The following is a 13,846-nucleotide window of genomic DNA, read 5'->3' as shown; positions in this document are numbered from 1 at the left end:
GGCTGTATGTTAAACTAAATCAAAACGACCTTGCGTTCAAAGGCAAGCAGATGTTTTATCATCCCTAAGGAATTCTGAAGGTACTTCACACTGTACAGCCTCTGCATGCATTTTTATATGAAGACGTCAAACTTCATCTGAACTCTCGCTGTCAGAACTCATTTTAATTTTCAATGAGATAAAATAAGGTTACGAGTAGCTGGGGCAACATAAAAGTGAATTCATGAATTGTTCAACAAGAATTTCAGACTAGCAAATAAGACACACCACACAGTTCGCAGCCTGTACTTGCTAAATGTTGAAGAAGGTAAATGTATGGAGTGCTATGAATATTTTTTCATCATTTCTGCAGAGTCAAACACATTTTGATTGCTAAACGGCAGTCTGATATGTTAGTGTAGACTTGAAGAAATGCAAATGTCCTCACCCGTGTTCAGTGGCACACAGAGAGCGAAGGCTCAGATACCACGTGCCCGTCTGTGGGTAGGGAATCCTCAGCTTGGTGATATTTGAGGTGTTGTTAATGGAGAGATGAAATCCTGAAACTGATTCTGATGAAGAAACAACACAAAATAAAATAAGTTTCACCTTTGGTTGACTCAACTATTATTTTACTAATAATTCTAATAGTACTAATAATTAACTATTATTACACCATACTATACTGCTATTATACTGCAAATGCTTATTTGTTTCACACAAATTGTCTTCAAAAAAGATATATTTATTTTTATCGAACTGTGCAATTTAGAATACATTTTTATTAAAAACAAATCAACATTTTAAGAAGGAAGTTGTAAGATTAAATTTAAATGGTAAAATAAAAATGGCTTAAATTGCTAAATTTTGCACTATAAAACCTGACAAGTTCAGAATTAAGTTAAAATAAAACATTTAAGTAAATTAATTTAAAAGATTAAGTTATAAAACGTGTTTTTATTAAGGTATTTATGTATATATACTAATTATAAAAATGAATCTAAGTTTTAAATTAACAAACAGGTAACAAGCAGATTTCTACCTAACTAAACCCAATTAATTGTCAGCAAAAAGGCATGCATTATTAAAGAAAAGCCCATTTTAGTATTGAGTTTTATTAAATTTGTTACAGAATGTGAAGGTTAGAATAACAATACTTGTCTTAAAGTACATTGGTAAGTTAAAATACTCAAACATTTAATAATAAATGATAAAACATTTAATAAATAAAAATAAATAAATTAAAAATAAAATTTATAAATAAATAAATTTTCCAAAACATGTAAGTTTAGTTAAAAATTAAGTTATAACTTTTTTACGTTGTACTGGATGAACATGACAATAAATCTGATTTAAAAAAATAAGCTCAGAATTTTTGGAAGCTCAAGCAGGAAAAGGACAAGACAAATCATGCCACCTTTGGCTTCAAGTAAACTAACAATTATGAGTGTGATAGTTTATATAGAACTTCCTAGTATGTGTATAGCTGAATGATGTGCTGATGTGTTTATGTTACGGACCATAAAATAAGATTTATGTGGTGGAAGCAAGTTTACCGCATCTAACCTGCAACCATGAGATACAATTTATATGGCATTTGCATATAAATGGCAACATCTTTCTTTGTTTCACTCGAATTGCATCCAAAAAAAGGCATTCTATTATTTTTAGTGCCATGATTTTGGAACAAAGCCCTAGGGAACTTCGCACAATAGTATAAATTCAGTTGTCTTCATGAAGATTACAGCTGAGAATGTGCTCAAAGTAATTTAAAAGACATTTAAAAATAAATGTAAACTTTATGCTTCCCCAAAATCCAGTTAAATTTATGATCAACACACTGGCAGATTGTGGCTCACGAATGAAAAAGAGTGTGTTTAACAGCCCAAAACCATCAATTCAAAACACAACTAACATATTGCTAAATTGTAAAACAATTTAAAACACTAATTATTACTAATCAAAAATAGTTATTTTTTTGTTTTTGACAGACGTTGTTATGGCTGCCAAAGACACGCTCTAATGTCTCAAGAACATATTATGGTCATAAGAATTATTATAGTAATCTTAATAAAAATGTTGAGAACACCTCCTTGACAGAGGAAACAAAGACGTTATGCCTAAACCAACAGATGGGAATTCATTTTTATAAATACAAAAAACAATACATCACTTCTATTTAAAATCAGCCAGGGAATTCAAATTATGTCTAAAGCAACAGATTTAGACCACAGCTCCTGAACAACTTTACAAATTTAGGTAATATTTGTCAAGCGTCTAGTGTGAGTTCACTAACACCACCAAAGACGAAACTATCCAACGTCCCTAGAAGGCTCAACCGCCAGATTGGACATTTTTGTAATTTTCAGGGTTCGTAACTAGCTACCCTTAGACTTCAAGAAAGAGGACGCTGTGACGCAACATACTATTCAATTCAATTCAATTCAATTCAATTCAATTCAATTCAATTCAATTCAATTCAATTCATCTTTATTTGTATAGCTCTTTTACAATGTAGATTGTTTCAAAGCAGCTTTACATAGAAGATAGTGAGTTGAAAGTGTCAGTCCATTTTTCAGAGTTTTAAGGTCAGTTCAGTTTAGTTCAGTTCAGTGTGGTTTATTATTCACTGCTAATGGTACAAACACTGAAAAGTAATCCATCTATAAGCAGCTTTACAAGTCAGTGGTGACAGCGGCGAGGAAAAAAAAAAAAAAAACTTCACCAACTGGTGAAAGTGAAGGATAAAACCTTGAGAGAAACCAGGCTCAGTTGGACACGGCCATTTCTTTTATGGCGAAACGTCTTGTGCAGATCAACAGTCTAGGTCATGGGTGTCCTGACCAAGTCGTATTTCTTTTGCAAGAACAAAAATTGTCATAAATGATATGCCAATGCAGCCAGGAACCAGACAACAAACCCAAGGCTGCATGCTCATTGCACATGTCACACTTCCCGTATGGGAGAGAAGGTCTCTTGATGTGAGCCAGTGTGCCATGCCCCTCTTGGGATTTGGCTGTTCAGCCAGTGCTGTAGTGGGGGGAGTGGCCTTATAATAATTTCATTGCCACTTTTTTATACAACTCAGAGTTATTGATCTAATGAATTCCAATTTGTCAGTTAAGAGTTGACTTCAAATGACAAATTGATAGGGAACAGATCATTTGTTTAAGGTCTTTTAAAATGTAATAATTGAAAATAATTTATTCAAAACAGAATTTCTGTATACTATAACATTATATATAATATTTAATGCCCCTTTCACTTCTCATAGCTAATACTATTATTTCTTAATATTTATTATTTCACTGTTTACTATGGCAAGAGAACATTTAGAAAAAAATTTAACAAATAATCTAGTTTACGTTTTTTTAGTTCAATTAAAAAAAAAAAAAAGATTGTTTAACAATCTTAGTTAATATTGCTATTTCAGCATCTGTTCTTTTGAATATTGTACGGCCTTAAGAGCTTCATATCGCAACGCATTACTATATATATATTAAATATATATATATATATATATATATATATATATATATATATATCAGTGCTGTCAAAATTAGTGCGTGAAAATAATTTGAATTAATTAACACATTAACAAAAATTTACTTGTGTTTAACGTGCAAAGAAATATGGATAAGACCAAGGAAGCACTTTTTGAAAGCAAGTTTCAGTATAAAACAATTAATGTCACATTACCAGGCAATCCAGCGTTTTCTCCAGAGTTTCATGCAGTTTTGGGTGTTTCATTTTTACCTTTCAACTTCTGTTTTAATAGAATTTGATACCACATGGCGAACGGAAAGAAAAAAAACCTGCATTTTGTGACTCAGTGGTCCTTTAGGTAATCAAAAGTCGCTGCTTACATGGTAGACTCTTAATAAGAGTATTATCTTAATCACATTAAAAAAAATCGGAGTATGGTGTCCATGTAAATGAAGTGTGTATGTAAGCAAAATTGTTTCTACTTTATAATAAATGCTCTCAACTCACAGCAACACAACTATACAATGAGTACAATTGTATGTATTCAATTCGTAATTGTTATTATAATTTTCCATTTTCCATATCTGCAATGCCTGTATTTGGCATTTTTTTTGCAGTCCACTTAGAATATAACTTGGAAATATTTTTTTCTTTATTGGCATTGATTGTTTCATGGATCTTCATGGTTTATTGTGGGTATGTTGTTTACATGAAGAAATCTGTGTTACAAGTTAAACAAAAGATGTAATAAACAATTATATTTCAAATTTAAATAGTTTTTGTCTTGCGTTTACATTAATTTTAGATTTGAATAGCCAAAATTACAATTTTCGGTCTTGTAAATGTGATTAATTTTCAAAAAAAGTGCAATTAATTAGTTAATTTTTCTAATCGATTGACAGCACTAATATATATATATATATATATATATATATATATATATATATATATATATATATATATATATATATATATATATATTAATTTCAATAATATTTGAGTAAAATTCTAAATCTTGAATCTTACCAGATTCACATGAGACTGACGTGTTGTCATGAAGAGACAGTGGCATCCCATGATTCAGACAGCCGAAGATCGTAATATTCTCTCCTTTCACTGAAGACTGAAGGAAGAGGAAAAAAAAGAGACAAAATGAGTTTGAATCCTGTTAAAGATAAGCGAACATCAAAGTTAATTAATAAGCTACTCTGAATCACAGACAGTGGGCGACACAAAGCAGGTCAAAAGAGGGTTTTGGCGAGCAAAGGAGAAGGCTGTGATTTAACCATTCGAGATGTGATAATTTCATAGGAATATCAAAGGAAAAGAGGCTCTTTGTAGATGAGCGTAAGGCCAGTCATCTCCCACCGCGAGCTTCCTATCCACAGACGTCTGAAAATAAAGATGTTCGCCCTTGCCTTTTACCCCGTTTATAAATAATACAGAGAGTCTTGATGAATAAGCGAATCCAGGACATGAAGCAAATTAGTGATCTCTCTTACATGCATAAATTGTGGAGGAGATATAAATAGAGGAAAACAACACTTTCAAGTAAAGTATCATGTTGTTGGACTAAAATGTATTACATTTTTACAACAGGTTTAATATTACGGTTTAATAATATAATGATATATTTCTCATAGTCTTATTCATACAACTATGCCAAAGCCATATGGTACACTTGCCCATGGGGGCTCCATAAAGTCAGTATTTAATTTTCTGACTTGGACCTCACCAAATAATAGGCACATCAGCAGAAAAAGATTATCATTCCTGTATGATCAAAATTATTAGTCCATCTGTGTATTCCCGCCCCCAATTTCTGTTTAACGTAGAGAAAATTGTCAACACATTTCCGAACATCACAGTTTTATTAACATGTCTCTAATAACTGATTTATAAAAAACTGCAGTAAATAATATTTTACTAGGTATTTTTCAAGACACTTCTATACAGCTTAAACTGACATTTAAAGGTTTAACTAGGTTAATAAGGTTAACTAGGCAGGGTAGGGTAATTAGGCCAGTTATTGTATAACGATGGTTTGTTTTGTAGACTATTGAAAAAAATAGCTTAAAGAGGCTAATAATTTTGACCTTAAAATTGTTTCTAAAAAAATTCAAAACAGCTTTTAGCCAAATTCTAGCTGACATATATCAAATAAGACTTTCTCCAGAAGAAAAAAATATTATCAGAAATAATGTGAAAATTTCCTGTTAAACATCCTTTGAGAAATAATTAAAAATAATTAAAAACATTCAAAAATGGGCTAATAATTCCGACTTCAACTGTATGTTGAAACCAACAACCCAACAGTTAGTGTTTTCAAAAGCAAACTAGAAACAAAAAGCCATGGCGGACTGCATGCTTCAACAATGATTTCATTACTTTTATGGGTTTTGTTTTTCCTGGTTTTTGAAACCACCCTTCACTGGACTGGTAAACCGATCCACTTCACATCCCAATTCTGGTGCTGTTGGTGATGAGTCACCAAGCACACCAGTCATGGCAGAAAAGTCATCCATACAAAGGTAAGCAGTCAACGCTACCACGTTCGTTTTACAAATAAAAGGCAACGATGTGTACCAGCGAGCACATATTTCATAAACTTAGAATTATAAGGTTCTTTCTGACATTTTCGTCAAAATTGAGCTATTCACATATTCTTATTAAATAACATCTTATTTACATCATGGGATGTTTTTTTTATAAGTTGTTTACATTTTAAGACTTTTTAATTAAAAAAACAAATGTTACACACATACTGTTTGCTATGAAATGCATAAACTTTAAAGCTCATTATCACAAAATCATTCAGAATGCATATAGAACCTTATAATTCAAAGGTGATGATTTGTCAGTTCTCAAAAATGTATCCTTGGGCACATTTTCCCAACAAGCCCGTGTTGGCCTCCTAGGTAGGCCCACACAGAATCTGTGCTAGAGATACTGGCCATATCGTTCGTTTTAAAAACTAAATGCAGCCATACGTACTTCTGTAATGAGCCAAGCACCCAACTCCTCTGCTGAGTCAGGTGTTGGGGACTTGGAGGAACGCTCTAGCAGAGTGACAGAATGTGCATGCACCTCTGAGTAATGGAGAAAGACACTGCATACATTAACACAGACATCTTTCTTTTTTATTAAATTTCATTTAATTAAAATTTTTTACAAAGTTTTCAACTTATTGTAGTCACAAAATCATTCCTACAATATTGGATGTCCACAACATCGGAAGAGTAGACGTGTGAAAAGTAAAAGCTAAGGAAATCACACTGTTGTTGTGTCCTGCTTGGTAAGTTTTTTTATTTTTTATTTTTTATTCAGATGTCAGAGTCTTTAATATTCACTGCATTATGGTTAAAGGTGAAAATCACAAAGTAACTACATACTCAACATCAGTTGCAAGTTTACACAGATGGCACAAGTGGGTTTAAGCTTCTATGTGAACAAGACAACAGAAAAAAAAAAAAAACTAAATAAATAAATTAAAATCATTGTTTTTTTTTTTTTTTTTTTTGTTTTTTTTGCTCCAGCTCAAGGTATAGTTAAGTGCATCATTATGAAAAAAATATTTTATAATCACTACCAAACATTAATCACAATGTGTTTTTTAAATGGTCCATTACCCACTATTTTATACACAGTATGTAATGCAATGCACTGTCAATTAAGATGCAAAAATCACAAAATATTATACAGTAAAAAATAAATCTCTGTAATCAAATTTGCTTACTTTTATTTAACTCTGTAAAATATCTTCTCTCTTTGATTTAGCAAAAGTAATCCATTATTGCAAGTTTAAGGTATTGTTTCTTACTTTATAAGTTCTGACAGCTGTACAACTAGAGCTGTATGATTCTTGCTAAAATGAGAATCGCGATTTTTTTTTACCAAAAATAAGATCACGATTTTCTCACGATTCTGTAGATATAAAATAAAGGTTAATATGAGTGGGCTACTATTACGGTTATTCTCAAACATGTGGTAAAACAACAATAGGCTTTGTGTAGCTGTACTGTTGGTTAAAATGCTAAATTTTGTATAGACTTGGAATAGTGGACTTGAACAGACTTTAGATTTGTTCTGGTCATTAATGCTGATGATAATTCTGATGTTGAATTATTGTGTTTGAGACATATGCTTACAGTCTGTAATTTTCTGCTTAAAATCTGTCACTGGCGTGATTTTCATGAATACAGAAGACTGGGTGGGTATTTTTGCATTTCGGCAGGTTTTGGATACTTTTTGGGCTGGAATCGGTCAGCTACATCTGGCAACACTGTGTTCACTTTCGGTTTCATTTTCACTGCTAAGGGCGGTTCACTTTCTGCACGGCTCCCAAACGATCACTCTGTGCCGCAAACTGAATGTTATTTACAACTTTATTACCTGTTATTAACAGCTTATGCAGGTTCTGTTCACTAAAGTAGACTTCATTTAGAGGCGGGTGCCTCCCTCTGTGATAACAGCTGACGGTCAGCTCACGTCACGTGTGATTTTGCGGTCGCAAATACATTTTACATTTTTGGGGTGAACTATATCTTATAAATACACCATGTGACTCTTTCAACACCATTTGGAGGTGTTCTTGTTGCTGAACAACTTATGTTAAACAATGTGAAGACTTGCGGCCACCATTGCTTCTCTCCTGAACTTGAGAATATGATTGACAGAATCGTAGAAATGCTGGATTAAGATTGTCTAGGGGGTCGAATCAGGATCGCGATCTTTTTACGAATAATTGTGCAGCTCTATGTTCAACATAGACAATGAATCATAAGAGCCAGCATCTGTGACACAGGAATGCACTCAGCCATGTAATCTAAATGAACCAAAGAGCATCTCAACCATGGGCTTTTATCGAGCCGGTGTTTTCAGTAATCAGTACAACAGCAACTGAAATTTTCTGGCTTCACTTTAGCTCAATATTCAGCTGCTTTAATGTCAATGCTGTGCCAAGCACCTGTGCTGAGCTGGCCTCAGACCAGACCCCAATCAGGAATGTAAGTTTTTAACAATGACGGATGACCAGCTGGGTTCACTCAGGGCAGTTCTTGGCTGTCATTCAAGACGGTTTCAAAATTAACAGCCCACAAAAGTTTCCTCCATGCATTTCAAAACTCTAGCGACCACAAGATGGTTGACACGTCTGCTGTCAGAAGTAAAAGCTACGTGTATTGCAGTATTGGCATTCATCAGAGAGGGCAGCACCTGATGAGTGGACACAATCACTTGCAACTGTTGAAAAAGCTATAATGATGAGCCGTATATGCAGTTAAAAATGAATATTCTGACAAAGTCGGAGATAGCTTGCCATCGGTTTTTGCCATTAACATGCTTAGCAAAAGAGAATGTTCTTACTGTTTATTACTTCATCCAGAATGCTGACTAGGTTAACAGTTTTCTTCAAAATATCCCAGTCAAACAGGTTTGTTACAAGTAAAGTGCGAGTAAATTATAGATTATAAATTATAGAGTTTTGAATTTTTGGTGAACTGTCCCTTTAAGCTATGATGGCAACCATGACGGAATATAAACCAGCAAATATGAATATGAAGTAGCAAATTTGTAATACTGTATAAGATATTTTCAACAAAACATTATCAGACTTCAGCATTAGTTTACCCCAATTTGTGAGCTTTTTACGATCATTTCTTTCAGGACTGGATATAACTAGTATTAAAGATGATTTCCTCATACTGTGTCAGATCAAAGTCCCTTTAAGGCAAGTCATTTCACTCGTTGGCCATCTTTGAAATGCCTCCCGGGGATGCAAGTGCAGCTCTTATCTCTTTGAATGGGGACACATCAAATTCTCCAAAACTGCTTTGTCATGCTGATGATTAAAATTCATATTTGGAATCACCAATGAAGTTTAACAACTCTTCATGAATTTAGTTTCTATATGTTCAAAGCGCTGGTCTTCTGATGTAATTTTCTATTTGTTTCTGATGGCTGTCCACTCACAATATAACAGCAATCTCTTTTTTATACAAGCCAGAGAGCGCTGAAAAGTGGTTGAAGAGTAATTCATTCATTCATTCATTAGTCCCTTTATTAATCCAGGGTCGCCACAGCAGAATGAACCGCCAACTTTTCCAGCAGGTTTTTTACACAGCGGATGCCCTTCTAGCCGCAACTCATCTCTGGAAACATCCACACACACACACTCATACACTACGGACAATTTAACCTACCCAATTCACCTGTACCTTATGTCTTTAGACTGTGGGGGAAACCAGAGCACCCAGAGGAAACCCACGCGAACGCAGGGAGAACATATAAACTCTACACAGAAATGCCAACGGACCCAGCCGAGGCTCGAACCAGCGACCTGGCGACCTTCTTGCTGTGAGGCGACAGCACTACCTACTGTGCCACTGTGTCACCCCGGTTAAAGAGTTGAAAAGTTAAAAGAGATTTAATCAGTTGAAAAGTGGTTACTGTCATGCGATTTGATTTTGGATGATTTAGGACCCGATCACACTGATCGCGCTTTTATGTTCCAAAAATGCAAGGCGCACTTCACTGCCTTTTTGTTGAAAAGAAAAAAAGAAGCATGGTGCTTTTTATGTTGCTAGGCAATGACTGAATCAGCTGACTATTGTGTGCGAGTGTTGTTGTTGATATTAATAATTTTCCAATTTAAAAACATTGTGATATTCAAGATTCGTGATTCATACAGCACCGGATCACTCAAAACAGCAATCACAAGTCTCTCCTCCATCTTCAAAAGTATCAGTAGTCGTCTTGATAACACAAACACTGCAGTCATCTCAAAGGAAAGCCCACCTCTATTTTTATTTGAGTGGAGAATGAAAACGACGCAACTGACGTAATGTGATTTTTCCACTTAGAGTGGAATGCATGTGCATGGTGCATAACGGCAAAAACATGAGGTGCAGCAGACGTTTAAAACGAGAGGCACACAAAGTGCATAAGCAGAGCGCACAACGCTTACATCCATTAGTAAATCATTCAAAAAAGGCGCCTTTCAACGAAAAAAAAAAAAAGCGTGGTTAGTGTGATCTGCCCCTTTAGGCGGGAATTTTAAAAAATGATGTCAGACAGGAAAAACTGTAACCAGATGATTTATAACAATGAAGCTACAGAAACTGAAGGAAAAAACACATGTCTGGTCCTACCCTCTGATGAATTGTCAATCTATATCTATCGATGATTGGTTACTTTATCACACGGTGGGGCTTCCTTCTCTAGAGCATTCAAATTTACCATTTCATGTTTCCCCATTCCCCTAACCCTACCTATACATGACATGTCTTTTGCATTCTATAAATAATGTAGAATTGGGATTATGAGGTTCAACTCAACTCAATAGGGTGATTCAAATGGTATTGTCAGATAGAGGCTAATTCATATGGATTTGAATGAAAGATATGAATATTGTTCATATGTTTTCATACTGTGTTGGGGCAGTTATGAAAAGTGAAATGGTGTTGAGAACCATGAGAGCAGAGAAAGGGCAGTGTTGCAACTGTTAACAGGACACATCTGTGTGCCACACCTGCCTCGAGTCTCTTGCAGGGTGACCACCTGTCCTATATTTTCCTCCCTTCTTCCTGAAATTTGGAGCTTTGTCCCACATCCTGCAAGATGTAAACAGAGATGAGTCCCTTATCTAAATTTGGTCTGTATTATTTTTTCCATCCTTGAAATTCCAATACCATTATATAAACTGCTTTTGCCATTCCTATTGGTAATAGCATATTATTCATAGAGAAATTACTTATGTATATATGAACTGTATCCATGTACTTCTAGATACAAAATGTACAGAAAAATCCTACTGAAAGCTGCCAACAAATAAATAAATAAATAAATATATAAATAAATTGATTACTGAAATTTGATGCTGACTGCAACCAGTGAAATACAGGTAAATGTGGCTTTACCTTGTAGCTCGTTACATTCACATTGCATATTTAGTAGCTGAAATTTCATATGGAGTATCATTTTTAGTTTAGTGCCACTCAAAAATTAAAAATTTCCCTACAAAAGGTTTTGTGTACAATAGACATCTAATAGACATCTAAAATTTACTCTAGGCTAACAGAAGGCAAATTTTGGGTTGCCAGTGAAAATCTGTCTAACAGAAAAAATGTCGGTAACAATATATTTTGATGGTCCATTTCATTATTAATAGACTGTCTGCTTAATATCTGTTGATACTGCACCTTCAACAGACATTTCACTGACTATAAGAAACTTTGCAAGTACATGTCAGCTTACACTAACTAACCCCAACCTAACAGTCTACTTATAATCTAATGAGAATTAGCTGACATGTAACTTAAATTCAACAAATAGACCATCAAAATAAAGTGTCAAAATGTCTAACAGAAGTCAAAAATAAACTAGTCAATAAACAGACAGATTAGACAGACTGTTGCAGATCCGTTGTGGACATTACTATAAATATTAATGTCCTTTTTTTGAACATCTGTAAGAAAAACCAAAGAATCTGTGGATAATATATCATCTTGATATAAACTAACATAAACACACCCACTTCTATAAACCCCACCGATAGTGTTTTCAAAAGTTAACTAGAAGAGAAAGAGTGTTTCTACCATGACTTCACACTGCTTTTATTGGGTTTCATTTTAGAGGGTTTGTGTAACCATTATTTTTTGGACTTGAACCCCAGTCTATCCACTCTGCCTCCTGAGTCTAATGACGTAGGTAGCGAGCTACTGAGCAAAACCTTCAAACTAGAAAAGTTAGCGATACAGAGGTAAACGGTCAGTCATGCCTAAAAGCATTCTTTGTGACCGAAAGTGAAGATAATTCATTTTGACGAGGCTGGAAATGATATGGTATTTGATAAAAAATTATGTGAAAATGATGTAAAGCTAATCCACTTTTTTTTTTTTTTTTTTTTTTTTTGCTAGTTTGTTTGTTTGTTTCAGTAATCTTCAAAGTCTGACCATTCTGCATTTGGAGTTGCAGTCCTTGTCTGTTGATGTCAGTTTGTCGTTTTAGCCACAATTTTCTCAACTTTAGTTTGCTATACGGGAATGATGTGCTGAGAAAGCCCCTACTCAATATTTTGGGCTCTGTCATACATCTTGTGCAATACGGTGAAAGATGTGTTTGGCTCAATTTGTTGCTATTTTCAGACCAACAGAACTCTAGTTTTCACGTTTCGCTCCACGTTGTTTAAATAGTAAATCCATATGTGTCACTTTGTAGACTCATGGGTGTGCTGGAGTAAAATAGAGGTGTGTTAAGGTGCATTGTTGGCGCTTTGCTATTTTAAAGATCTGAAATAGACTGCTCCATTGACCATCTAAAAGCAGGTGTAAAGTCTTCTCTGCCTTCTTCATGCCTCCAAGCCCATTTTTTAGTTTGATAATTTGCATTTGTCTAATGTTATTATTATTAGCAGTATTATTTATTATACAGATATTTATATTTGTTTTAATAAAACCATGTTTAGATTTGTCCACCTGTTGGCTTTTGGAGATGTATGGAGGGCATAAGAATAGGATGTGTGTTTAGATATAACTAACTTTAGATATTTTGACCACACTTCGTTATTATTGTTCATTTATCCATTTGCTGGAAATCAGATCAGAATTTAGAAATAGTTTTGAAACAAATCTTTGTACTTAACAAACTAAATTTAATATATAGGCTGATAAATGTCTTCAGTGAAGTGTGCACAATATTGTTTCCTTACTCCACGAAAGTAAAAGACTAAAGAGTAAAAGTAAAGAGAAAGAGAAAGTAAAAAGGCTGAATAAAGGAGGCTTGTTTATATTATCGAGCTGCAGATGTTTTCTCACAAGTAAATAGTTCTGTTTTTTTTTTTTACTTAGAGTCATGTAAATAACAATTGTGCCATGGCGTGATGCAACTGACTTACAGGGAATGAGATGAGACTCTGATTGGTTTAATGCACGTTATGCTCAAAACACTAAACACGTAACCCATAACTTATTAAGAGAATAAGCAAAACCCTGTTAGACCATGCGCCAGGGCGCAAATTGAAGTTCTCTGTCCTTAAAATAGCAAAAGGGGATTCGGATACGCCCTTAATGCTTTTGCACCCTGTGCTTTAGACTCTGTGCCTAGATTGTTAAAATAGAGCCCTTTGTTTCAGTTAGAACATTCAAAAAATACCTGTTCAAACCACCTAAAATTAGCTGAAACAATACTATTCTTGATTAACAACTTAATTGTTTTCTGTTTTATCCATTTAACTTAAAAAACTAAGTTAACTTAACTTAATTCCTCATGTTGCCTCAAAACAAAGTGATTTTGAAGAACCCAGAATTTTTAACAATAAAGTTTCAGCTTACGGTTTCAGCTTACTTTAAGTTTTGCCAGTTTTTACTTCCTTTCCAAACCAATG

General features: G+C 34.1%; 1 protein-coding gene across 2 annotated transcripts in view; it reads right to left on the bottom strand.

The window, feature by feature from the left end:
* Positions 1-13,846, bottom strand: part of si:dkey-84j12.1 — a 293,735-nt gene that overhangs the window by 37,408 nt on the left and 242,481 nt on the right. For both annotated transcript variants that reach the window (XM_001920797.9, XM_073951375.1), the window contains exons 7-8: positions 4,492-4,588; positions 428-551 (exon numbers count right to left, since the gene is read on the bottom strand). In XM_001920797.9, the coding sequence (XP_001920832.2) occupies positions 428-551; positions 4,492-4,588 (221 nt within the window). The remainder of the gene's footprint in view (positions 1-427; positions 552-4,491; positions 4,589-13,846) is intronic.

This window comes from Danio rerio, chromosome 5 (genome assembly GCF_049306965.1).
Source record: "Danio rerio strain Tuebingen ecotype United States chromosome 5, GRCz12tu, whole genome shotgun sequence".
In the NCBI taxonomy this organism is placed as follows: domain Eukaryota; kingdom Metazoa; phylum Chordata; class Actinopteri; order Cypriniformes; family Danionidae; genus Danio; species Danio rerio.
Note: the sequence above shows the minus strand (reverse complement) of the source record. Positions and strands in the feature narration are given on the sequence as shown.